The sequence below is a fragment of the Drosophila arizonae genome, chromosome 3 (genome assembly GCF_054131065.1).
Source record: "Drosophila arizonae isolate 15081-1271.41 chromosome 3, UAZ_ARI_1.0, whole genome shotgun sequence".
In the NCBI taxonomy this organism is placed as follows: domain Eukaryota; kingdom Metazoa; phylum Arthropoda; class Insecta; order Diptera; family Drosophilidae; genus Drosophila; species Drosophila arizonae.
In genome coordinates, this window is record NC_142923.1 from 4516282 (window position 1) to 4543591 (window position 27310).

Below are 27310 nucleotides of genomic sequence, written 5' to 3' on the forward strand. Positions count from 1 at the left end.
CACATATTAACCTCTATTTTTGTCTCTACATCTCTCTCAAACTCTCATAACATATTCAGATCTCTTTTTTCTCCTTAATAATCTATATTTCTCTCTACTTTATAATACATCTACCATAATATTTTTATTTGACTTTTCTTTGTTTTCGCATTAAAATAAAATATCTCTATAAAAAAAACAGAATAAGCCTTTGTGTCATATATCATAATATAATACTTTATCATTCAGATCTTGACAAAAAGCCCATGAACAAAGCGGATATTAATAAATTTCAATGAATTTTACATATTTTATTTTACATATTTATTTCATTCTTCCGCTTTCAGTTTCAACTGCTCCTCGTTAAAGTAATATTCATAAAATATTTTAGAGTATTTTAGTTTCGACTTGATTCATTTGCATTTTGTTTACTTTTGCTAGCAGCTTTTTAGATTTTTTATTTTTTTTTTTATTTTTGCATTGGCCGTTCGTCTATTTCGAGCAAAAAATTTCTTGGCAGCGTTTGTTGGGCTGGTTTCTTTTCTTTTCTGTGGCCCAGCTGTTAGCCGGCTGTCGGCTATATATTTGTTTTACTCGTACTCTCCGAGTCCGAATCTGAATCTGAATCTGAATTGAGTTTTACCTTTGGCTGCGCAGCAATTTGTCTAGAGTCTGAGCTAATAAATTTGCTCCTGCTCAACGGAACGAGACCCGATCAATTTGTCGATAGAGAATTTTAAGGCCTGATTGCATGATTGCATGGTTTTTCGCATTCGAGTTGACTTTGAGTTGGGGAAAAGTGAAAAGCGCGTCTCGCGTCTGGCATCTGACAAAGTGCAAATCATGGTGCCCACAATTTTCACACGTCTGAAAAGAAATGGATCCAATGCATCTATGACAGACTTTTAGATTGTGTAAACAAATACATGACCCGCAGGTAATGCGGGGGCAGACACCGAAGCAGGGGCAACGGCAGGGGCAGATGCAAAGGGGGGCAGCGATAGCGACACTTCCACTTTCACTAATTGACAATTCTGTAGCTCAATCGGAAAAACAAAAACCGCAGACAAACAGCTTGGAACGTGCTTTCAATGGAACAACACGCACTACAAATGCAAACATAGATATATAGATAAAAGAGAGCAATAGAAAGACAGACAGACAGGGAAAGAGAGAGAGAGAGAGAGAGCTGCACTTGACGCCCCCACAAAAACAAAACTGGGTTAAGCGTCAGCCTTATCGATATGTGTATGTCGTTTAAGAGATTACAAATAAACAAATCGAGAGTAGAGTGATCAATGAAGTCTTGAAGTGTTGCTAACTCGTATTCAGAAATGAAACTAATAATGAGAAATGTAAGTTGAAAAATATCTCAGCAATAAATTATATATAAATCAGATATAATTTGTAAACTAATAAAAATATTAAATTTGGATTAAAGAGTATTACTTTATACTAGGGAAATATTGTGGGTTTGTTTTTCATTATTTATATTTTATTTCAAAAAAAAAAATGTTTCAAGTACCTCTGTAAAATATTATGGAATCTATCTCATATAGCAGATGGGGTATATATGTTTTTATTGAACAAATTCTTAGAACTCCTCAGATCTTAATATTCTAGATTCCTGTTTTCCCACGCAATTTAACTGCAATTGGAGCCCGGCCTGTGATTGAGCGTATGACAAGTTTACTTAGGCACAGAGAAACATTCCTCTGAAATACACATACGTATCACACACACACAGCCGTCCGAAAACAATTTTCGAAGCAATCTGTCGATTGATCGAGCCGGGATTAATGCCAAAGCTGGCGCTGAACCTGATGCTAAAGCTGATGCTGTTTCGGCTGATGCTGATGCTGATGCAAGCGTGACTAATGCATAAGAGCATGTCAAACAATTAAGGGAAACTCATTAATCAAAATACAAGTCGGAGATCGTACAAAACGCCCAATAAACATACGCGATACGAGCTGTCAAAAGGAAAAGAACTTCGAATTAAATATCGTACAAATGAGAGGAGAAACACACAACAAAAATTTCAATAAAAAGTATATAAACACATGAGATGAGTGCAGGCAATCATAATAAAAAGAGCAGCAGACTATTTCAAACACGATATACTGGAGCTATTCTGGAAAAAGAATCGACAAATGCGAAACAAAATGTGTTCAGCAAAGATTGAGCTGTTGCAGTTAGCAGCCGATGGAGTAAAAAGGAACGACGCGTCGTGGCTAAGTTATTGGCGACGCATGCAAAATTTCCGACTGTGGGCGTTGCTACCTATGCTGAACACTAGACGAGCAGGAATGGGGAGAGTTATGTCATATTGTTCTCTACATTTGTTGTCTATTCGAAAACATTCAAGAGGCGGAGAGCCGAAAACAAGATACCCTTGCATACAAGGAAGCACATTAAATATACGACTCTTGCACTAAATTTTAACTGCACCACCACTATGCTACTACTAAATTTTTAGTACCCTACTACTACTCTGCTATTACTACAATACTGCACGTCTAGTAATAACAGTTAGTGTTATACAACTACTCTGCCTCTACTCTGCTACTACTCTGCCCCTACTCTGCCTCTACTCTGTCCCTACTCTGCCCCTACTCTGCCTCTACTCTGCCTCTACTCTGCTACTGCTCGAGCACTAGTCTGCCCGTAGTCTGCCTATAGTCTGCCTCTGCTCTGCTACTAGTCGCGCTCTACTCTGCCGCTACTCTACCCCTATTTTGCTACTACACTGCCTCTGCTACTCCACTAGGCTATACTACTACTATTCCTATACCATGGTACAACTGTACTATAGTACTCGGCTGCTAGTAACACTACTACTCTGAGTTCCCACTAATACTCCACTAATACTTCTACTACTACTAAGTACTAAACTGTACTCCTGTTTCTCCTACTACCTGACTACCACTACTCCTCTCCTACTACTCGATTTACTTGAGCGTTACACATTCGCCAACAAAATCGTTATACCCAATGCAAACTTGCACAAAAGTGAGCAGACTGAACGCATTTTTTGTTGATTGCCTTTGGCTTGACGCAAATGTGACGCCCACAAAAAATAGGGAGGCAGGGTAAGACTAGGGGAAGCGGAACGGGGTGCAGTCAATGTGGCGCAACAAAGTGTGAGAATTTTGTGGCTTGGATAATTTTGCGAGAAAAGGGTTTCCAGACAGATTGACTGGTAGCGTTGAAAGCTATTGTCCATCAGCTTCCACTGAGCAAAGCTGCAGAGCTGACAGACATACACAGACACACACACGCACACACTCAAAGAGAGACTTGCTGATCGGGTGCCTCACAGCCACTTGACAAGATCATTAATAAGATTTATGCGCTATTAGCCAAAGCAGCCAAAGGCCATAAATAAAATACGAGCAGAACTTCTTGGCGAAGAGATCTGCCGCGGCTGCCCGCTGCTGAATGAGGCGACAACAAACCCGTTGACAGATGCACGCCCCACTAACTGGCACCCATCTGGTCGCAGCCGACTCCATCAGCTACAACAGCAACAACAACAGCAACACACTGAGCCAAATCAATGACACCTAATATGCATAAAAGCTACTCCAGGGCCATATATATATATATATATACATATTTATATATACTTATATAGTCAATAGATAGTCCTATTAGCCTTATCATTATTAATATCATTATCAATGTCCTTATCATTATTTCACTCCTTTCAATTCTTATTCCACCTCTATTCCTCGCTCTCGAAAATGAGAATCGTTATCAGCATCATCATCATTATCATAATCTCATTCTTATTCTTTATCTCATTCTCGATTTTATTCTGATTTTTTTTCTCATAATTATTATTCTCATTATAATAAATTTCTTTATATTATATAATAATACATAACCCTATGCAACCTTCTAAGATTTTTTTCTTCGTGCATAATGACAAATATAAATATATCATAAGTATTTGTATGTATATGACTGTGTATTCGCCAGCTTGTCTTTGATATTTGTAATTAGCCTTTAATTAGCCTTTGAATTTAATAGGCCCTGAATCTCAGTCATAAATAGCTGCATAATTATGTATTTATTTATATAAATATAATTGACATTTGCTATTTATAAAACTGATAAGTGAAAATATTTCTAGCTGTATTTGCAGTTTCATCAAGTTCAGCAACTGACAAAGTTGAAGATGATCATTAATAAGCCTTGTATTTGTTAACGTCAATTATATGATAGAATATGAAAACTAATGGATTCCCCGAGCTATGTATAGATTCGAAAAAGAGGAGGGGAGCAGAGCAGAGAGATTCGTTATATGTTAGACAACGAAGGCTGGTCACTAAACCGGCTGATATCTGATTATCTAATGGACTGCTGCTAATATTGTTGTTGTTGTTGTTGTTGTAGCCTACCCCACATCAGCTTATCAGCACAAATATGAGGCAGCAGTGCGTGTGTCTGTCTGCGTGACTATCTGTCTGTCTGCATATTTGCATAGCAAAATGCTTGGAAGTCGTTCCAATAAATCACTTTAATTGTCGCCTTTAAATAAAGATTTTGCGTGTACTTTTATTAGGTGAACTCGCAGAGCTCGACAGAGACAGAGAGCGTGAGATAGGGAGAGAGCGAGGGGAAGCGAGGCTACTGAGATGAGATCGGCATATCAATAATAACTATAAATAAATATGAAACTTTTTGAGTCATACAAAGCCCAAAAGTTGAGCGTCGATTCTGAATTTGCATTCAATGAAAAGAAGCAACAACAACATTAACAAAGCAGAGCAAAGCCGAGCCGCAAATTAAATTGATCAAATGAATCATGCTCAGAGCGACAGACCGAGTAGAGCTACAAGAGTGCGTTATATATTCCAGAGCCAGTCAAATCCACTTACTGAAGTCCTGTTCCTTTGAAAAGCAGCACATTCAGGCATTTGCATACGCTTAATAAGTTCATAAGCAGAGAGAGAGAGCGAGAGAGTGAGCAGTCAAACACACAACAAACAGAGTCATAATTAACGATGAATCACGCACACAAAATGAGAGAAGGAGAGAGACAAAGAGCGTGGAAGATTTGAGTCCTCCGATGCACTCCACACCCACTCTCAGCGGCATTTACACACTGATCCCCACACACACACACACACACAACGCCAAAGAGAGCCACAGGCAGAGAGAATAGAGAGCTTTTCGAGCGATTGCGGCTGCTGCTGCTGTTGCTGTTGCTGCTGACTCAGATACAAAAGAACCGGCGGCGCGTTCACATCGCAGCGACGCGAGTGTCTCCAAGCAAACTGCAAGCAATAAAAGATTTTCGAAAAACTAATAAAGTTCAATAAAAATAAGTTCATTAATATATATTCTACGTATAAAGAAGTGCGCGCAAGTTGAGTGAGAAAAATATATATAATTATTACAAAAAAAATCATAGCTAAAGAAAAAAATTCAAGAGCTCTCATATATATACACATGTATATATGTATATATACATAATTGAAAATACTTAAAGGCAGACTGAAATAAGTTTTTTTACACAAAAAATGTTCTAACAATTTGAGTCGTGTGCCAAAAACAAAAATATTTAGCAAGGTTTTCGATGTTTTAAATACAAATTCTATAAATATATAGAAAAAAAACCAAAAAATAAAAATAAAAATGTATAATTGAGACATTTTGAAATATGTTTTAGCACAGCAACACAGAGAGTCACTAAGCGCACCGAAAAAAATACCGCATTTACTGAATTAGTAAATTCCATAAAAAAAAAAGATTGTGTAAAAATTGGTCTAGAATGTTGCAAATTTTACTGTTGTTTTTGCTCGCGAGCAGTGTATGCGGCGCAGCGCAGCGCAAAGTGGATCATAGCAAAGTGCTGTACGAGGACAACGATAGTAGCAAGGAGAGCGATGACGATTACTACAACGATAGCGATAACGATAACAATGACAATAGCCAACGCGATTCTCTTAGCATCGATATCGATATCGATTATGCCCGACAAAGGCTAATACCCAGCTATTCATCATATCGATCAGTCTCCGCATCCTCGACCACGCCCCCTATCGCCCACTTGCGACGCGTGCCGCGCCACCCATGGGTGTCGCCTCGTTTGGGCAACGATAATCGTCTGGATGCCAGCGCCGCCTTTGATGAGGTGAGTAGAGCAAATAGCTACGTGGAATCCATAAAAAAAAAAAACATCATCACGCCTATCTTTATGTGTGCTGCCCTCTTGTGAGTGTTTCTGAGTGTGCGTGCGTGTGCATGTGTGTGTGTCTGCGTAGGTGTTTGGCTTTGTAGACGGCTAAATATTTGCCAGAACGCAAGACGCAAGACTGGCCAGACGTCCCGTGAGTCGCTCTTAAAGTCTTTTCATTGCATCTCAAGTGCATATTTCCACCGGCTACCGATAAGGAATTTGATAACTATGCCTGTGGAATTCTGTGAATTAATTAATCTATCAATATTGATATTTACATGTTTATATGTGTTTAATATTAAGGCTAGAGTTAGCTGAGTTTTTTACATAGAGAAATATGTATGTCAGCATATTAATATAATAATATATACATATGTACATGATTTTCATTCCAATCCGAAAAAGTTTTAAAAATGTCTAGAATTAACTATAATACATATGCATACATATATTCTGAGCAGTTGATCAATAATTCGTTCAAAAGATAATTTTGTCTCACAGGTTATTTTATAATTTCTGCATTTCTGCATGTATAAACTCATTTATATAAAACATTATACATACACACAAATTTCTTGAGTAACCCACTAAGTCATCAGCCTCTCGACGATCTGTGCGTTAGAAGTGAATGCCTCACCTTGAACCTCAATCGCTAGCGCGAATGGGCCACTGGATGAGCAGAGATACGAGTGCAGCTAACCCTGAGCCTCCAACAGTGAGACAGAGAGACAGAATCGTTGATCTTAAGCAGAGATTCCGATAGCCCACCCAGTAGTTGAGGCAGTTACTCAATGCCGCAATTATGAAACGTGTTGCGGTAGCAGCTCCAGCAACAACAAAAAGCAGAAGCAGCCAATTTGGTTAACAAGCCAATTTGGCTCGAATGCAGCTCATAAATTGCACGATCGCCTCCTCGAACCTCGATCCTCAATCGGTTTCACTTTCTGGCCTGTAATTGGGCCAAGCGGCCCGACAAAGCAACAGAGCGAGAGCGATAGGGATAGAGAGAGAGAGAGAGAGAGAGAGAGAGAGAGAACATGAACTCGAATATGAACCTCAGCTGCGACTGTGGCTTTGAACCTGTCTCTTGATCGCTCGATCGATGACCATTTAGGGCGACGATCTTCACTTTCCGTTATGCTATGCCCTTAATTGACTTGATTGACTTGCACTTGATTGACATGCTGTAAGAGCTGTCGCCCTTTACCACATGCAAAACGAGCTGCCGGGCCAACCAATCAATCAGCTATGATCGGCACTTGATTCATGCAAATCAATCAAATGTTTGCAGCTCGTATTGAAACAAAAAAAGATATTAAAACACAAAGCTAAATAACTAATAAAAATAAAGTAATGTAATGAATGAATGAAACTTGAGCAAATCAAATAGCAACATACATAGGGCATAAATTATATTTTTTTTTTTTTTAATTTTTAATTAGTATATAATATATTGTTTTTTTTTTTACGAATAAACCTCACTCACAGTCTCAAAGCGTAGCTTATCTTATCAGTGAACTTGGGGATTTTTCAGCGAATCGAATTATGAGTGGACTCAGCATCTAAATGGGTGACGAATGTTGAATAGCTTATCGCATTACTCCTCCTATCTGCTAGATGGCCCTATCACTAATGTTAAGTAAGTCTCAAGGCCAGGCAGCTTCAATAAGCCGCAGCATAGGGCAAATGCAGTCGACTGGCATTATGAGCTTATGGCTGCACCTGTCAGCCACACGGCTTCAGCAGCCTCCTCCCCTCCGCCCACTATCGTCAGCTTTGCTTGAGCTCCTTTGACTGCTGACCTTTAGCAGGAATTTAATATCGCAGATGCAGGCGTAGTCGTTGTCGTTGTCGTTGATGTTGTCCTTGTTGTTCTTTTTGTTCTTGTTGCCCGTTGGTTGTTGGTTGTTGCAATATCCTCGTTGGCATTCAATCAGACCACTTGTTTCGTTCTGCCTGCATTATTATTACTGTTTACTTTGCACGCATTCCGTTTGCATAGCAGAGTGCAATAAGAAACAATTCGAAAATGCTGTTGACATTGGATGACTTTGAGTTACCCTATAGGAACTTTGAATCTATATAAATATAAATTAAAAAAAAAAAAAATGATTAAATTAAAAATTATATATATTCCAAAATTCCAGAAAAATAAGCTGGAAGCTATATTTATAATTCGTTATCGTGATATAAGGGAATTCATTCGGAACACTTTAACCCCATATCATATTATACAACCTCGGTCTTTGCAGTTTTCAACCTACAATTGGATCAACTCCATTCCCAAGCTTTTATCAGTTCTTCGCACACATGCAAAGCCAACTTTCATTCTCATGTTGCTTTTTGCAGGGTATAAATGAACGATAAAATGAACGAAATGTGTAATGAAACATTTTTTAATATTCCACAAAAAATATTCACAACGCAAGCAATACAAAAATTCATTTCGAAATTCCTTGAATTGCACCTCGGAGCTTTTATTATAAGTTGGATGCTCAAGGGCCCTATTTGTCAAAGGCTTATTCAGTAGCTGATCTGTAGGTCAGACACAGCCACTACAGTAGGTTATCAGCAAATCCGCATCATACAATATTATTCAGATTCCAATTCAGTCAATAAAAATGAAAATCAATACACAAATGCCAATGCATGTTTAATGTATGCCTAATTAATTAAACTTGTTTAATTTATATACATATATGCCGTTGCCTCAGTGATCGACGCAACAAATTGTAAATATTATCTAGCTCTGATGCATGAACGGACAGGCAATTAATCTTAAATGGTGCTCAGCAGGCGACTGAGATGAATTTGCAGCCTAACTGTAGATAGAAGAAAAAATTCTCAATGTTTATAAGAATTTTCATAATACAGACTACTTGAAATACCACACAATACACAATACAAGAGATAGAAGAGAACATTCTGAGAGCTTACCAACATTTTTGATACTACTACTCTGATACGTATATTAAATGCCGTTAACTCGCTTATGATCTAGATTTCAAATGCGTACAATAAGGAATACTCAATATTTACTGAACAATATATGAAATACAAAAAATATATTTAACTCTTGCGTAGCTTGAAATCCTCTAACTATAAATAATCAATATCAAGGCTGCTCTATTTCTTTACCCAAGCTGCAATTAGCATGAAATGGCATCGATTGCGGCATCAATTTGTGATCTGGCTGTCTAATTCTAAGCGGAAGGCCCCGTCTATAGCCACTAATTGTAAGCTCTTAAGCTGGGCCCCAATGTTGCGCCACTTGCTGCTCCTCCCCCGCCTACGGCTGCTCCTCCTGCTTCGCATTTGTGGGCAATCTTTAAAGTATTACCTTGATTTATTGGCATTATTTATTTACTATTGCGATAGGCGAACGCTGTCCATAAGGCACACTAATGACAGCCCAATCGGCTTATGACATAATAGATATATGTATAATAAATAAATATATACATATATACACATACGTCTGCATATATATGTATGGGTATATATCTCTTGATTTATAGGCCAGGCCGAAAATGCGGAAGCCTAAAAAAATGATATGGCAAGTCTATAAAATTTCTTTTACCCTCTCACACCATCCCTCTTTCTCTCTCACTCTCAATGTCTTAATGAACGAGGAAAATTCAACAACTAAATAATAAACATTAAAACACTAAAAAAGAAAAGTGAAATAGGGGAAGGGGAAAAACTGTCGCACTATAAATTAAATTTGTTTGACTTTGAAAGTTGTTTAGTATTTGAAAAATGTATTTTCTTCTATTTTTTTGCTTCGTCTTTTTTTAGTGCTCCTAATTTAGTGGTCTGAACTGTTTCATTTTGTTTATTTCTGCCGCGTGTTTTGATTGATAGCCAACTTGTTGGCCATTCAAACTGGCCAAGAGTCGCTTAATTAAAAGCGCCCAGAAACAAAGCTAAATTGTAATCAAGAAAATGAATCTTGAATACCCTTTGATTTTGTAAAAAGTGAATATATGTATGTACATATATATATATATATTATAGAATATATAAAAAATGTTTAATCTACATATTTAAGAGAGATCTGTTACATTAAGTTGAACCTCCATAGCATTTGAATGAATGAATATTTCATTTTCATTTATCATACTCTCTGCCTCCGTTGCCAAATGCCTCTCGGAGTTAGGCAACCCGCTTTTAACTCTTCAATCAGAATAAAAATCAAGAAAGCAAATTGCAAAAGTCAATTTGTGCAAAGACCGTTGCCCAACACACACACACACACGCATACACACAATCTCTTATGCAATCTCGATCCCGATCAGCGTGTTGTGTGGGCGTTGCAATTAGAAGAGAGATACGTCATGTTCTGCCACAGCGGCTTCCATGTTCGACGTTCGACGTCTCGACGGGGCAATCACTCAATTCGATCGCAATATAACTGCATTAGAGTGTATACATATATACAAAAGTATATGTGTGAGTGTGTGTGTATCAGTTCATCAGCTGTGCGCTGTGGTACCACATTTCCGGCATACCCATATGTTGCTGGTTGCTAGTACATCAGCGTTTGCAACATGCTGCGGCAACATAGCTTAACAGGCTACTAAGCTCAAACTGTTCTCAAGCAACATGCAGCGCAGCAAAACCACTAGCAACATGCTTATAATAAATAGGAACAGTTACAGTCACTTTGCTTAGGGATCACATTGCTTTTGCATATATATGTGTACATATATAATGCTGCTAGTGCAACTCTTCCTTGTTGGGAACAGCTGAATACTGCTAATATATTTTATAATAGTAATCGTGTGTTATGTTATCTGAAGAGTTTCTCTTCAATGTTGCCAGTGCTGTTCACTTATAATAGCAACATGTTGGCTGTTGCCAGCTGACAAGTGGGAACAGGCCACTGGGAGCAGTCATCACGATCGTCATCCTCGTCAACTGGCTGTCATTGACATTGCACACTGTTGCCATTTATGGCCCACAGGCGGCGCTTTTGTGCCAACGCACGCTTTCTTCTCAGCTCGCCTCGATTTTCCGCACCACATTTTCCGCTTTCGTTTTCGCCTTGGCCAAGGAAAACAAATAAAATTGTCATAATAAACAGAGTGCACGAATTGGACAGTGGCACAGAAAGAGGGAGAGAGTAAGATACAGACAGAGAGAGAGCTGCAGGGGCATCCATTTCCATTCGGTCGTTAAAATTAAAACGCATTTTACGCACTCTCGATTTTCCTCAAGCTTTTCCTACTCAAATGTAAAAATGTAAAATTTGAAATTTTCTTTTAATGCGCATAGTTTCAATTAAGTTATAAAAATATGTATAAAAATGCAAAGAAAATTGTTAAATTTTTACTTTTGCTTAATTACTTAAGTTTTATGGCAGCTACAGTTGCAGCATTTGCAGTAACAACAGCCCGTTCGCAGTCTAATTGGCACTTTTATGTCAAATGTGAAACAAGCCAAAAAAAAATAACACACAGAGATATAAAAAAAAAAGAAAAACAATTTATAAGCATTTCACATTACGCATACGCCATGTGGCATGAACAGCCTCAGCGTCACCCTCCCACTCTTTCTGTCCCTGTCTGGGCCATGTTTACAATTTCCACAATTTCTAAATGAATACATTGAGGCGAAATGTTTTTTGCTGTTGTAAAACGCTGCGCTTTTCTATGCCCAGCTTTTAGGCAAATTGCAACATTTTCAGTTGGCACAAAGAAATCAAAACAAAAGTGAGGAAAAGCAAAAGCAAAGCAACATTTCTTTTCCATTAATTTCTTGGAACTATTGCAACGCACTTGGAATGCCCTAACACTAAATAATTGAAATTTAATTTTTTTAGCTGCATTTGACTTATTCCTTTTCCAATAAATTAATGTGAAAGCATTATTTATTGTGTTTTATTTTTTTAAATTAAAAATGAGAATTATTGACCAACAATTTTTTAATACAAATAATCGATAAACAAGTATATATTATTTATTTTTAATTTACAATTTATTTTAAAAGAAGACGTTAAAAAGAATGTCGAAAAAAGCTTTGCTCTTTCTAGCCACAAGAAATTAACATGATTAGAAACTTAATTTTGTTTCCCAACTAGTAGATACCCCATAATTTTACAGATGATAGCCCATGCACCAATTTCAATGTGGCCAACTTGAAAATACCCTATACTATTTTATTATATCCAGTAGTCAAGCTACACTTTTACTTATTGATTTATTTTTCTATAAACATAATTTTCATTTAGTCAATCTAATTTCTTTAAATGAATTTGAAGATTCCTATACTTAAGTTATCTACTACTTAAACTTACTACAATATATAGGTATTATAAATAGTAAATAAATACATATAGGCTTTTGGATGATCACAAAAATCTTTGAAGATAAGTTATTCTGATTGATTAAGAGTTACTAGAAGAAGAAAAAGAACTAAACAAAATAAGCATAATAATTTATGAAAAAAAAAACCTTACGTCAAAGGTTCTCTCCTCGACTCACAGCTCGCATTTCATTTTGTTTTCGCTCATAATTAGAAATGGTTGCGAAAATGAATATGTTAACGCAGAAAACATAAATATGCATGCAGCTATACATACATGCACACACCCTCTCACACACACACAGACACCAGGTACACCTTAATATCCGACCTACGCACACATATGCCTATTTGTTGTGCTCTCTTTCATGTAAACAAATATTGGGCTGACTTTTGTGTTTATTTGCACAGTTGGCGGCGAATTTGCCGCGTTATTTGTTAAGGAGGGAGCGGGCTGTTGAAGGGGGACCCTGAAGAGAGGGGCACTGAATCGTGTATATGTATGTGTGTGTGTGTGTGTGCTACTGTCTGCAGCCAGTGCCACGCCCTCGCGCTGCCTTGACCACAGGCGGAAAGCTGCTGCACTGGCTGGGCAGAAGAGGAGCATAAAAATGAAAACAGTTCGAGGCGCGAGCTATTTGCATTTGGCTCATAACTCTTTTGATTGCAAATAAAAACCAGGGACGGGTGTTATACAAATGTTGTTGTTGTTGTTACTATTGTTGTTGCTGCTGTTGTTGTTACCTTCTGGTGCCGTGCTCGTAAAAAAGGCCAGACGCGAGTCACACCCACGCCCAGGAATCCACGCTGAGGCATCCTTCAAAGCAAGACACCCAGAGAGCAATAGAGAGGGTGACAGGGAGAGAGAGAGAGAGACAGAGCGACAAGGGATCGAGGTAGCCAGGCACATGCAAATGAAGTTTGTTTTTATTGTTTGGTCCCCAACAACATCGACAACAACAGCAGCAACAACAACAACAGCAACTGTTTTTTTTTTTTCGAATACTGTCAACCAGGCAGACACTTAATGGGTTTTTTCATCTGCATTGGGAACGTCACTGGGTTGCCGAATGGGTCTCTGTCATGGCTGAGCATGCGTAATGAAGCTTAAGTAGAACTGGTTATAAAAACTGCCGAAGCGCATAAAAGAACATGAAAAGGTGTTGTACGATGCGCTCCACACAGCTCTCCTTTGCCTTTGCTCCGTTGCTCTACTGCTCTGCTCTGTTTTGGCAGTAGCCTAACGAACCGAAAGGAGCTGCCACCGTCAGCTTCAATGAGTTGGGGAGATGAGCTGAGTGTGTGTCCCAGTGTGGGCTAATGCTACAAAAGCATGTCCAGACCAAAGAGTTAGACAATGTACGAAAAGTGCTGAACAGCCAATGCAATGGAACAGCTCTCTATGAGAATTACAGTGAGAGGACAAGGCACTCAAAATGAGAATGGTTAGCAGAATGAGTAGGTAGAGATCATAGAAGACTTTGAATGTAAACCTCATCGCTAGAAGAATTGCAGCGAAAGATTTTGCAAGTATTTGTACTCTAAGATTATGAAATATATGTGAAATATATTTCTAATAAAAGAATTGCAGCGAAATACTGTGCAAAGTTATTTAAAATTGGAGCTGATCTGTTTTGCTATTAAAATTTTCGATATAGCAGGGGATATATAGAGAGAAGGGGATATTGGGAGAGAAGAAGACAGATATTTAAAGATAAAGAGATCGATAACTTAGTATGAAAAGCATAGATACATAGAGATCGATTAATATGTAGACAGATAGATCGATATATACAATGATAGGCAGATAGGTATCGATTAAACGATTTCTCCGCGTTCCGCTTATTTTGTACTATAACTTATTTTCATATAAAGCATATATGGTTCTCTAATGCATATATCATTCTCTTAAATATATCATGTTTACCTCTCTCTCTCCCTCCTTCTTTCATTCTCTCTCTTTAAAATGTATTCCCAGCTCAATTCAACAGTTGTAAAAATGAAGCTTTACACCAAACCACAAATCTGTTCCGTGCAGCCGGGAGCTGCCTCTCCTCCTTTTCAGTCCGCACGCTGTCACGCCTTGCACCTCCAGCCAGCTCCCATTGCATTCCCATTGCCCAGGACGTTGGGCATTTCACTTAACACCGTGCCTGACTGGTTTATGCGATACATGTCCTTTGCAAGGAGCAAGCAAACAGCGAATGCCATTATTCTTACATGCACACTTCATTTATTACCCTCTATCTCTGTCTCTGTCTCTGGCTCACTCTCTCTCTCTCTCTCTCAGTCTCTCTGCGCCCTTTCTCTCCTTCGCTGAATGTGGCATTATGTGTCAGTTATATGCATGTCGTTAGTTTTCATGACACTCAGGTCCAAGGCGCGAGTGCTTTTTGTCGAAAATCAATATCTGAGCGCTGCTCAAGTTTTTACAGTTACCATTTTTATTATTTTATACATATTTACGTATGTATATATGTTCACGTATATTGTATATACGTAAATGGATGCATGTATACTCTCAGCTCTTTGAGCTGTAAGTGATAGCATTTTCACCTGCTCGCAGGTGTTGCACATTTATGCTCACCAGTGCTCCAATTGTTATTAAACGCAGCCACATACCCTGTAAATGCAAATTTCAAATAGATCGACTCATTATGCTGAATAGATGAGGAATGGGTATACAAATAATCAAGTGTATATCATGATTTTTTATAGGATCTTAATAGGACATTATATATGAAGTCTTAAGAAAATATTCGGAAAGTTCTAAGAATATTTTTATGCTGAACGAGTTTGCTTGATACTAAAAATTTCTAGAAAGTAGACTTTGGTTTACCTTAGTTAATCATGAATAGCTCTTTCCTCTATACGTCCCGTCTTATTTTCAAGACAAAGATTTATTTATTTCATGGTAAGTTTGATCTTTGTTTCCAGGGCAGCACCTAGTCGTGCCCACCTCATAGTCAAATATTGGCTTTGCGCTTTTGTGGCTATCATACAAATTCTCACACCTCGGTGCTACGTGTTAAAAATCTGTTTAATCACAAACTGTTGCGTAAAACACGCAGCACACACAGAACACACACACAATGACAAAATACACAGCATAAATCAGATGCAAAAATTCAATTAAATTTGTTCTCTCATATTCACACTGTATAACACATACACATATATAAAGGTGTATGTGTGTGACATTCGTTGCCTATTGTAAGGGGCGTGGCAAGAGACCCTCTAATTGATGGCAGCTTGGCGCAATATGTACAAATAAATATATGTATACATACACGTATGAATATATTCATGTGTGTATAAATTTAAATTGCTAAAAATTGAATCAATGAATCCAATTTAATTGAGCCAAACACAACGCAAATATATTAAATATGAACAAAAAAGTGCCCCAAAGCATTTCCAATTGTTTAAATTCAATTGAAGACTAATTTTTTGCATATAGAATAAATGAAATATAATTCGACTTTATAGATTTAATAGCTCAGATACTATTTTTGGATTTTTTTTTTTTTTTTTTTTTTTCAATGGAAATATATAATTTTTAGTTATTAAAAATTTTCGAGCTTCTCTACACAAAACTTAAACCAGTTGAAACGGAACGGCAAAAGTATTTCCGTTGAAAAAACATAAGATGCTAATCATTTGTTTGGAAAGCAAAGTAGATAATAAATAAAACTCAATTACTTCCGATCAGCATTACTTTGTTTTAAGGAATTTTCAACAGATGGAAAATCTATATAATTATCATAACCAATTTAATAACTGAGTACAGACCCTCCTTAATGACCAACTGAACTCTATCATTCACTAAAGACAGAATATTTTTACATGCTCATTTTATAGAACGATTTAATACAATCAATTTCTATTAAAATAAGCAATGATTGAAATTAAAGTCGATATTTCACTAAACATACAAATTTTTTTTAAATAAATGTTTAACAACCTTTTCAGTCCGCCCAACTGAATCCAATCCATTATTTATTTCATACATTTACTATTCAAATTATTACACCAGGCACATTCGACATGCCTTAACGTCTGCATCCATTTGAAAATTGCAAAATATGATTTATTTCACAAAAAACAAACATGTTTTTCGACAATGTGCGTATTGTGACAGAGTCGACTCGACTGCCAGATGCCTTGTAAGCTGATGGACAGCAATGAGAGATGAGAAAGAGAAGAATATCAGAAAACATACTGTAAAATATAATCGATTGAATCAAATTTTCAACTACAAATCACGAACAGTAGAGATTTCTATATACAGATTTTATCTTTCTTAAAACTGATTTTTAATTTCAATGATATAAATTTCAAGTAATATTCTTCAAATTGGTTTAAGAAAGATATTAAAATAAATGTATATTAACTTTGATAGAAAGAAGTCATACCTCATGCTAAACGGTTTGCAGGGTATATGCTGATCAGACATATACATATGTACGAGTTATATGACTTTACGTGGTCAGGTCATGAAAATTGCGCGTGGAAAAAAAACCAAGCTGAAAGCGACTAAGAGGGAGGCACTACAAGGGTCTGGTTGCCCTGAGTGGCATATGCAACAATTCGCTTCGATAAGATTCAATTTTTGCCACATTTCAATTTCAACTTTCATATGCTCCTTCACACTCCCACACACACACGCACAAGCACACACACACTCATGCTCCACTCACACTATTGCAGGAGGGCTATCAATCAGATCAGGCGCCTGGCTCGATGACCGCCCAGAAGCTGCAGGAGGTGGGCACCCCAGAGGCAGTGCAACTGAGTCGTCGGCGCTATCAGGATCAGATCAGAATCAGAACAAACGAATTGAGTAAGTATGAAGCAATAACAAGATACATACATACAAAAGCACATATTTATATTGAGCTGCGTCTGCATGTAGAACAGCGGCGCCTCGATCCACACGTTCGGGCCATAAAAACTGAGCTAAGCAAATGCAAATGCTAAATGCTAAAATGCAAACTTTGTTGGCATTCCATTTCTGGCTAAACACAATGTCTTCTTCGTGATATTTATGGCCTGACACGTGACTGGAAGCTGCTGTAGGGCCCCAGACTGACGAAGAAGTCCAGTTAAATCCAAAATAAAAAAAATTAAATGGAAAGAAAAAAATCTGCAGACACTTTCTAAATGGGCCCCCATCAAAACGGAACGAACGCACCAAAAGAAGTCGCTGAGAAACTGGCTTCCTCTTTCTTTCTTTTTTCATGCCTCACCCAACTTCAGAAAAATACTCAACCAAATACCAGACATTTTCTCTCCCTCTCTCTCTCACTCTTCGCCCATCTCTTTCTGCACAGTTTCGGTGCAATTAAAACGACTCAACTTGTCAACTTTGTTTTTTTTTCTCTCTTTTTCTCTATAAATCAGTCGATGCTCTAACTCTTTCTTTGAAGACTTACTGGTGTACTAATTAGTTAGTCTGGCCCCAAAATAGTTACGTTACAATTTGTTTAGCAAGTAAAAACTGTTTCTTGGGCATGCTGAAGAATTTTAAATAGGGTCTTTTGTAATCTAGACAAATAATATTTGTATTTGTGCTCAATAATAATTTTTATAAATATTTATTTATTGCTAATTTTGGTATAGCAACTCGGTCCCACATTTCCAACTTTGCAGTTAAAATTAGCCGTTATCTTCTACATTTAATTCGAATGCCATAGAAACTGAAATTTGAATGTCGAATTATTTAAATATCATTAGACATAACTTCAGCCACTTTATTATTATTTAACTATTTTTTACTTGAAACCAAGCTTCAACATGCTCTTAAAAACTCTTGGGACCTTGATCTACTTTATAACTGGCTTAGTAGAGCAAATTTCTAATAAATTTAGCCAGAAATTATATGGCGGACTTTTTAACCTTTTCCTATTATTAAATTAATAATTTTTAATGCATTCTTCTGTCAAAAATGCCTTAGACTCTAATTCAAACTTTGTCCTGTAATTTCACTGAGCTGGTTTACAGAAAACACATTATATATATATTAGAGCTTAATAGAATTTTGTACTTGAAAAGCAGAAAAATAGAAAACCAACTAATTCTGTTACACATAATTATACCTGCTACTGTGTGTACAAGTATATGCTATATACATATGTAGCATATTTTATGAGCATAGAGAAGAGTATTGCGTTGTCCATAGTAAATCACACATTCCATTCGCTACTGTTGCGACTGTGGTATTTTTATACCCTGAACCCATTGAAAATGGGAAATCAGGGTATAATGGTTTTGTTAAAAGTATGTAACAGGCAGAAGGAGGCGTGGCAGACCCCACAAAGTATATATATTCTTGATCAGGGTGACGAGCTGAGTCGATTTGGCCCTGTCCGTCTGTCTGTCCGTCCGTCCGTCCGTCCGTCCGTCCGTATGTATGAACGCGTCGATTTCAGAAGATATAAGAGCTAGAGACTTCAATTTTTTTTAAAATGTCCGTAATTACAGCGCGCATATCAAGTTTATCATTAAAAATCGATAACTCATCCCGATCTTTTTTTATCGATAAAAAACCTTATCGAAAACCAGTTATAAAATTATATCTTCTACACCCTTATTGCTAGAGTCTCCAAATTTTTAATGTATGCTTATATGCAATTTATACAATTTCGGTTTTTGTTAAAATTTACCCCCCACCCTTAAATTCACCCCCTCACCCTCACTTTTGTAAAAAGCGTATTTCAAATACTAGAGACTTGGGCTTTGGAATATACACACATATTCACCATATGATTACGCTCTAAAAGTTTCGTTAAGATCGTATGTCTACAAAAGAAATTATTTAACAAATAAATTCTCATAATATTGCCCACACTGCAGCGCAGCCCAAGCGCAGTCGCTTCTTACTGCGCAGTTAGCAGAGCGCAGGCTTATGCGTGCGTGTGGATGCATGTGTATGTATGTGTGCATAAAAGAAGTGCAGAATGATTAGAATATCAGCTTGGAGGGTTCAGGGTATCTCCTAGTCGAGCAGTCTCGACTGGAGCTTTCTTACTTGTTTAGACTTGTGCTGATCTTACCAATTACTTCATTAAAAGCCAGCGACTATCAGTGGCATGCAAGTTACAACAACAACGACTACTACTGCTACAACAACAACAGCAGCAACATTTGCTCACGCCTGGCCATTGACAATGAAATGTGAGCTCATCGCGTGTATCTTTTGCGTTCCCACTTCCACTCGTCTGGAAAATTGCCATTTAAAGCGCGTGAAAACTGTTTTTTTTTTTTTTTTTTTTTTTTTTGTCTTGTCAGCAAAGCCTTATGCTTATTAGAGTTTAGTAACAATTGGGTATGTTAGGTTGGAAGAACAAGTTTAAGAACACTTTAGCTTTACTCTTTGCTTTAAATTGTTCAATACAAATTTAACTATTCCATTCGAACCTGTTCCTATTAAGTATCCGTTATTGTATCCAAATCAAATATTTTGTACCATAAATATTTGTTAGTATATAGGTATACAATGATAATATATTCTGGATTTTTTTTTCAGAGTAAGGTAAAAATATAATGAATAGGATCTCAAGATTTACATAAACATTAAATTATATTGAATGTTAAGATAAGTAACATCATTTTAAGAGGCATCTGCAAGTCGAGCAGTCAAGTATATTGCAAACCGTTAAGCGCGTGTGGACAGCAGCGACGTCACCGCAAATGAAAGTGTGTCACTAAGCCTGGGAAATTGTTAGCTGATATGCCTCGCTGTTGTTGTTGTTGTTGCTGCTGTTTGTCGCCGTTGTCGCTGCTGTTGCTGTTGTTGTTGTTGTCTCTGTTGCCTGGGCTGTGGCTGGGCTTGCCGGCATACACAACTTGCCGCTTTAAATGCGTAATGATGCAACAATTTTCTTATCACATTTTTGTTGTCGTCTGCCGCGAATAAGTGGAAAGTCAACTCTGGAGTTGGCCACGAAATTGCCATCGATCGATTCCTATAAATTGACTCCTGGCTTAAGTGACATGTGTTTGCCTATTAACCGTTATCTCAAGTGCTTGTGCAGTCGTTGCTAACATATATCATTATTATTGTGTGCGCATGCAATTTTCATATACTACTACGGCTTGACATTGGCATGCCTGCGATACGAAGCGAGCCATAAGTCGAGCTTTAGCTGCAAATGCATTTATTATGTTATGTTAATCAATCATGAGAGTTCGATATCGAAGTGCATATGTAGTCTGCCATGGTATTTTGATCGTGGAAATAATTGACGTATGTCTATGATATTTCAAATTAATTTTGGCTTCCTTTATGAAGACATAAAATTTAAAATTATTCTATAAATCTTCATATGTGAATCTTCAAAAAATACTTATTTCTTATAATTTATTTTTATATATTCTTTAAATATTTTTTTTTTTGGATATTTATTTCTTAGTTTTTTTGTACTCAGCTCTCAGGCGCGTTTCATGCGCGTTTTTAAACGCAGTTCAATCAACTACATACATTCAAGCACGCCGTTGCACTTTTCAATGCCAATTTATTTTTTTTATATAAGTCATATATATGCACCTGTATACCTGTGCGCAATCCTATTGTTTTATCAACGCCCATACGCAATGCGAGCGTTTTGCTCGCGTTTTATATCGCGCGCATTTTTTGCTTGCAAATTGCTTTTCAATTGTCAAAGGGCTTAACAATTATATCACGTAATATGTAATACCAAATCTGGATACATGGATTGTTAAAAAATAATATAATAAATAAACTGAGATATTGAATAATAATATAATAATAAACCAATATTGTTGAATGGCAGATATATGTATACATACATATACAATATATAGTATTTATTTATAGATCATTATCATATTTTATCTGTCAATGTAGGAGAACCTATCAAACAAACTTGATTATATGTTCATATTAATATTTGATATAATTTATAAAAATAAAATTTCTCCTGCTAAGCATATTTTCTACAAAGTTCCAGGGTATTGGCAGTCGTGCCAGTTGCCCTGAACTATTTTTGTTTGTATTACTTTCTTTATGGATCGGCAGCAGCTTTGCACCTTTATTGCTTTAATGTTGTTTACATTCCATATTGTTGTTGCTGTTGCTGTTGCCGCTGTCGCCAAAAGCCAATAAAAAGGAAACGCTGAAATTTTTAGCATACGCAACGGCTTTTTATACCCCAGTTATCAAAGTTGTCCCAATTGTTGTTGCTGCTGCGGTTGCTGCTGTTCAATGCAGTTAAAAAAAAAACACACACACACACAAACAGGGGATTGCAAGCCAATAAAGTCATAAAATTGCAATAGCAAAAAAAAAAAAGGGCAACAGATGCAAATACGAAATGAAGGTGTGGGTGTCACGCAACGAAATCCGAAATGCGAAACAGAATTGCAATGAAAATCAGATCAAGCTACTGACATTTGAACAGTAGAACATATGCGCATGTGTATGTTTGTATGAGTGTAGGTATATATATACATATGTATATGACACGATTGAATTATCAACTTGGCAGACAACATGGCAATTGCCTTAGCCCCAGTCTGAGTCGCCGCCCTGCTCCATGAATTATTCAAGTGCGCAAAATTTGTTATTGCCCCAACGAGGCAAGACGCAAGAGCAGCAGCAGCAACAGCAACAGCAGCAGCAGTAACAGCAGCAACAGCAGCTGCTGTCTTTGAACTGGCCTCCCTCCCTGCACCCGCTTGCCCTTTGGCAGTTAGCCGTGACCATGCCACGCCATGCCACGCCCACCCACAAGCCCATATAAAGTCATTATGCAGCTATAAAATGCAACTGCAACTGGATTCCGAGTTGCCTCAAGTTACAGCTGCCCCTAGGCCAAATTCTAAACTAGCTACCCCAATTAGGAAGTAGATGGAGATAGAGACATAGACATTAAGATGTGAACCAAATGCCCAGACTATCTTTAACGCTTTATTAGCTCACTTAGCTAATTTCCCATATTGCATATTATTTCTCTACTCTTTCTAGACAACCTGGCTCGCTTGCACGAGAAGAGCATGGAGAACGAGCCGCTCTGCAAGCGGCCGCAGGCGCGAGTGATTCGCATGATGAGCGAAACATCGACGGTCTATTCGCCACGGGCCACTGTGCTCCATCGGTGTGACGAGAACAGCAGCTGCTGCTCGAGCAACGAGGTGTGGGCCGTCAAGAATCAGACGACCGTCGACAAGGTGTTCTTTATGCGCTCGATCCACAGCCGGCACAGCAAGGCGACAATTGTCCCGATGACCAACCACACCGAGTGCCATTGCATCAATCGGCCAGCGCAGAGGCGCAAGCGTAGCTCCCAATGCGAGTGCCCCAAGCACTTTATAAACTTTGCCATAACACCAAGTGGCGCCAGCAGCAGCAGCAGCAGCCCTAGCACAACGAGTCGCTGCCGCTGCGATTGCCACCTGAGCAACATCACGTGCCAGCGCATGAAGAACGGCGACGAGGGATTCGCCGTCTCAGAGCTCAAGTAATTGCAGTCAATCAACCAAAGCTACATCTAATATCCAAATCAAATAATATACCAACTCTTCTACAGATGCATTCGCAGCAACGAGTGCAGCCCGCCCATCTGCAGCTATGGCGTCTTCAACCTAAACATCGGCCGATGTCCGCGCTCAACGCAATCGCAGCCACGTCAACTGGGCTTTGGCTAAGCTCCGCTGCGATACATTCAGTAATTCAGAACTGTGCATACATTTAACTATTAACAGCTCCATACATAAACACATACATACATACATACATTTACAATCTGCATCAAGAAAAATATATTGAGCAAACATCGCCCACTGTGCAGCACAGTGGGCACAGTTCATACGCTTAGAAGCAGTCGAACATCATCAATATATATTTATATTTAGACTCATTCACGAAAGTGAAATGAGTATATTGGTTTTGTGCAATGTCCGTCTTGCTGTCCGTCCGTCTGTCCGTCTGTCCGTATGAACGCAATCTATTTCGGCGCTATTGAAGCTAGAGACTTGAAATTTGGAACACATACTCGTGTATATCTCCGATTTATAAAGTGTTAAAATTTTCCCGATCCGAACACTAGGGGCGTGGCAAATCGGAAAATGCATTTTCCGATATACCAGAAATCATGTTTGTTGAAGAGCTAGAAAGCTGAAATTTGGTATGTAGGTCCGCGCCGATCACCCAAGATCACAAGCTATGGCGGATATATCTCCGCCCATTAGGGGCGTGGCAAATCGTATAAAACTGTATCTCCTAAAGTTATAAACCTAGAATGCTGAAATTTTGCATGTAAGCTGATGTTTTAATTCTATGAAGATAGGTGAAAAAATTATATATCTACGCCCACTAGGGGCGTAGCAAATCGGACCTGAAGATATAGTGATTCTTCGAATTCTGCTATATTTTAGGCACTATTGATGCTAGAGACCTTGTATATATACGCAGGTTGACCACCCACGTCCAACGAGCTATGGTAGATATATGTCCGCCTATAGGGGGCGTGGCAAACCGCAAAAGTTTATATCTCCTACAGTTTAAGAGCTAGAAGCTTCAAATTTGGATAGTTAAGTTACTGGTGGCCTCCTCTATCGATGCCCCAAAAATCATTTTTAAGCCTCTTTAGGGGCGTGGCATATCGAAAAATACCCTGTAATTTTCACATTTTTTGAATAGAATATTCTTTGATTCGCATGCATTATTATATATATTATAAAAAAAACTTTCTCATCCCATGAAAAATATACGCTACATATAAATAATTTAATCATAAAAAATCAAGTGATTGAAATAATATATATAAAAGATTCAAGCTCCATTTGTTCACTAGATCTTATCTCTTATCTCATTTGATTAATACTTGGAGCAACAATAATGATATTAAATTTAATTATTTGAAAATTATCAGCACTCATTAATCGTATGATTGAATCTTTATAACACTCAATTAAGAAAGTTTTCATATGCTCTTTATGTTTCCCTCAAGATTTCATTCAACTGTGTTTGTAAAATAATTTGCAATATTTGTATGCATCAATTTTAAGAACAGTGCCATCAGTCCCAGGATTGAACTCAGCTTGAATGATTTTTCTAGAAACTTTCTAAATATTAAATTAAACTATTTAGCTCTTAGATCTTATTCAATCTCATTCATTCATTTATGTCTTCAATTAACTCTAGAGAACGTTCCATTCATTCGCAGTCATCTTGTAATTTAAGTGAACATATTAAAAAATTAATTTTAAATTAATTCTGCTTTTAAGCGTATGAACTAAAACACCTTGAAAAACATCATAAAGAAAAAAAAAACCAAACACAGTCAAAAATTTCGGAAACGAACAAAAAGTATTGAAACCAACTAACATTCAATTGTACTTAAGTTTCGTGTTTAAGCTACAACTGTAACTACTTACTATATATATATATACATCCATATATATCTGTAAACTTACTTTTATAAATATCTATTACAAATTACGATTAAACGATAAAGCTAGTCAGCGATTGCAGTTGAGTTTTCTATTTAGCCAAAGGGCCAACCAGCCAAGCATACCCAACGTTCCATAGACTGCAAGTCTAACGTCTAGTAGATGACGTTGCCAGAAATTCAAGTGCCTGGCGCTGCCAGATAGGTGCGGTGCACCCTTATGCCTAATCACATATTCCAGCCAATAGGCAGCCAAATCGCTGGCATTCAAAGGACGATCACGATACAACAATGAAGATCTTTGAATGCTCTCCCGGAACAGCTTCTCATTCAGCAGCCTCTTGATAGAGCACAACAACTCCGCTTGGCTCACATTGTGAATATCCAGGGATAAGCCCCAGCCCTTATTTTGCATTTTGCGTAAGTTTGGCCGCTGATCGCCTAGCAGAGGCAGGCCGAGCATAGGAACTCCATAGTAGAGCGCCTCACTGAGACTTCCCTTGCCTCCATGTGTGATGAAGAGTCGAGCCAGGGGGTGAGCTAACAGCTGAGCTTGTGGCCACCAATCCTCTAAATACACGTGACTATTTACCAAGTGAATAGCACTAGCATTAACTCCATCATATGTCCAGTATATATCATAATCCCTTAGTTGGGCAAAGGCATCCACAAATGCTTTCTCCACTTTGCCAGGCATTGTGAGCCAGCTAAAGCGCGTGCCCAGGCTGAAGACTATGAAAGGACGTCGAGGTAAGTTTAGCTCCTTTCGTTCCACCTGCTCCATTACTATGCCCCCAATATCCAGCATGCAGGGCAGCAGCGGACCTATGGGTCCCTCGCTGACCATGTGATGATTATTCAAGGCAAGTATTACTCGACAGCGCATTTCCTCGAAGCTAGGGTAGTGTGGTGAAGGAAAGTGAGTGCTGGAAAGATAAAAGGAGATTAATGAAAAGCAGGTGACTAAGATTAAAAGTAGGGGAGATTTTCTATACAGAATATCAGATATTTTATAACAGATCTAGTACAAAATATTTAGAATAACAGATTTAGCATAACAGATCTAGTATAGCAGATTTAGTATAGCATATCCAGTATAACAGATCTAGTATAGAAAATTCAGTAAAAATATCAAGCTTAACAGATCCAGTATAACAGATAAAGTAAAACATATCCAGAGCAGTATACAGATTAAGCACAACATATTCATTAAAATGTAACACATCTAGTATAACAAATTTAGCATATCACTTCTAGTATAACAGGTCAAGTATAGCAGAGCTGTGTACCTACATCAAGTTCGTCCTAAAACCAATCAATGTAAAAAGATCTACCCCAGTAAAAGATCTTTAGAAAATCTTAAAAAACTTCCTTGAATTGATCTATATTATGATCTATATTATGTTTGTCTTTGTCTCTGCAGATCTTTTAGGTGATGAAATTCTATATTTGCTAACTATAAATCCAGCTAAACATCGATATACTATATGTATAGACCCTACCAAATTTTGACAGCTACCTCACCTGTAAATCCGCTGCATGACGCGCCTGGCTAGCAGCTCTGACAGCTTCTCCCACAGTCCAAAGATGTAGCCTTCCAGTCCCGTTCGCTGGCGACTGTCGTAGGGCTGCGGCACATACCAGCGCTCCTCTGGGTTGCCCATCAGGCTGTGCACAAAGCCAATTGGCTGCTGAGTCGTGATAATGGCCACAGGGCAATCGAAATGTGCAGCGACGCCCAGAAGATGATCATTGAAATGGTAGCCTAGCAGCAGGAGATCATAGGGCGTTGCTGGAGTGTGCTCCATAAACTCTCGCCATTCGGGCTGATCGAGCAGTTCGCCCGATTTCTCCAATCTCTCAAGTGTCCATTGCAGACGAGTCAGAAAATTGGCGTGAGGCTCGATCAGCTGCTCCTTGGGCAACTGCCAGGGCAGCAGCAGATGCGTTACATTCGCCGTCAGCCAATCCTTCCCCAAAGATTGACTGGTTACTAGGGTCAACTGATGGCCACGCTGGAGCAGCACTCGGGCCACCGCCAAATGGACAAGCAGCTGGGATCGATGCACGCCCACAGAGAGGCACAAAATGCGACTGCCATGGACGCCCGCGGCAATCCAGCAGGCGAGCAATAGAAGTGGATAGCACAGCAAACAATTCATGACTGAGACCCACATCAGCTGCTCCTCATCAAATGCCCATTAACCGAGATTGGCCCTCCCCAATCCATCAGGCTGATAACAAATATGCCCGCAATTTGCTTATACAACAAAATCAAATCGAGGCAAAAGCCACAAGAACAAAAAAAAAAAAAAAAAAAAAAAAAAAAAAAAAAAAAGACCAAATGAAATGTTTTATCATAACAAAAGAGAATTGGAAAATAATATTACATGTTTGAGTAATAATGAGTAATACTTTTGAC

General features: G+C 38.1%; 2 protein-coding genes across 2 annotated transcripts; one reads left to right on the forward strand and one right to left on the reverse strand.

The window, feature by feature from the left end:
• Positions 1–5192: 5192 nt before the first annotated feature.
• Positions 5193–25590, forward strand: Pvf2 (PDGF- and VEGF-related factor 2). The gene is made up of 4 exons (XM_018003337.2): positions 5193–6124; positions 17186–17318; positions 22464–22956; positions 23026–25590. Exons 1-4 carry the CDS (start codon positions 5762–5764, stop codon positions 23141–23143), a joined length of 1107 nt encoding a protein of 368 aa, XP_017858826.1. The 5' UTR covers positions 5193–5761; the 3' UTR covers positions 23144–25590.
• Ugt307A1 (UDP-glycosyltransferase family 307 member A1) lies at positions 24547–27224 on the reverse strand. Its single transcript, XM_018003335.2, has 2 exons — positions 26413–27224; positions 24547–25814 (listed from the first exon to the last, which is right to left on the reverse strand). The coding sequence occupies exons 1-2, from the start codon at positions 27063–27065 to the stop codon at positions 24959–24961; spliced, it is 1509 nt and encodes a 502-aa protein (XP_017858824.1). The 5' UTR covers positions 27066–27224; the 3' UTR covers positions 24547–24958.
• Positions 27225–27310: the final 86 nt, after the last annotated feature.

Excerpts from the sequence above, each read along its gene's own strand:
- Ugt307A1 (XM_018003335.2), bottom strand. The coding sequence starts at position 27,065 with ATGTGGGTCTCAGTCATGAATTGTTTGCTGTGCTATCCACTTCTATTG. Across the intron at positions 25,815-26,412 it reads GTCATGCAGCGGATTTACAG|CACTCACTTTCCTTCACCAC; the intron begins GTGAGGTAGCTG and ends TTATCTTTCCAG.
- Pvf2 (XM_018003337.2), top strand. The coding sequence starts at position 5,762 with ATGTTGCAAATTTTACTGTTGTTTTTGCTCGCGAGCAGTGTATGCGGC. Across the intron at positions 6,125-17,185 it reads CCAGCGCCGCCTTTGATGAG|GAGGGCTATCAATCAGATCA; the intron begins GTGAGTAGAGCA and ends ACACTATTGCAG. Across the intron at positions 22,957-23,025 it reads TTCGCCGTCTCAGAGCTCAA|ATGCATTCGCAGCAACGAGT; the intron begins GTAATTGCAGTC and ends ACTCTTCTACAG.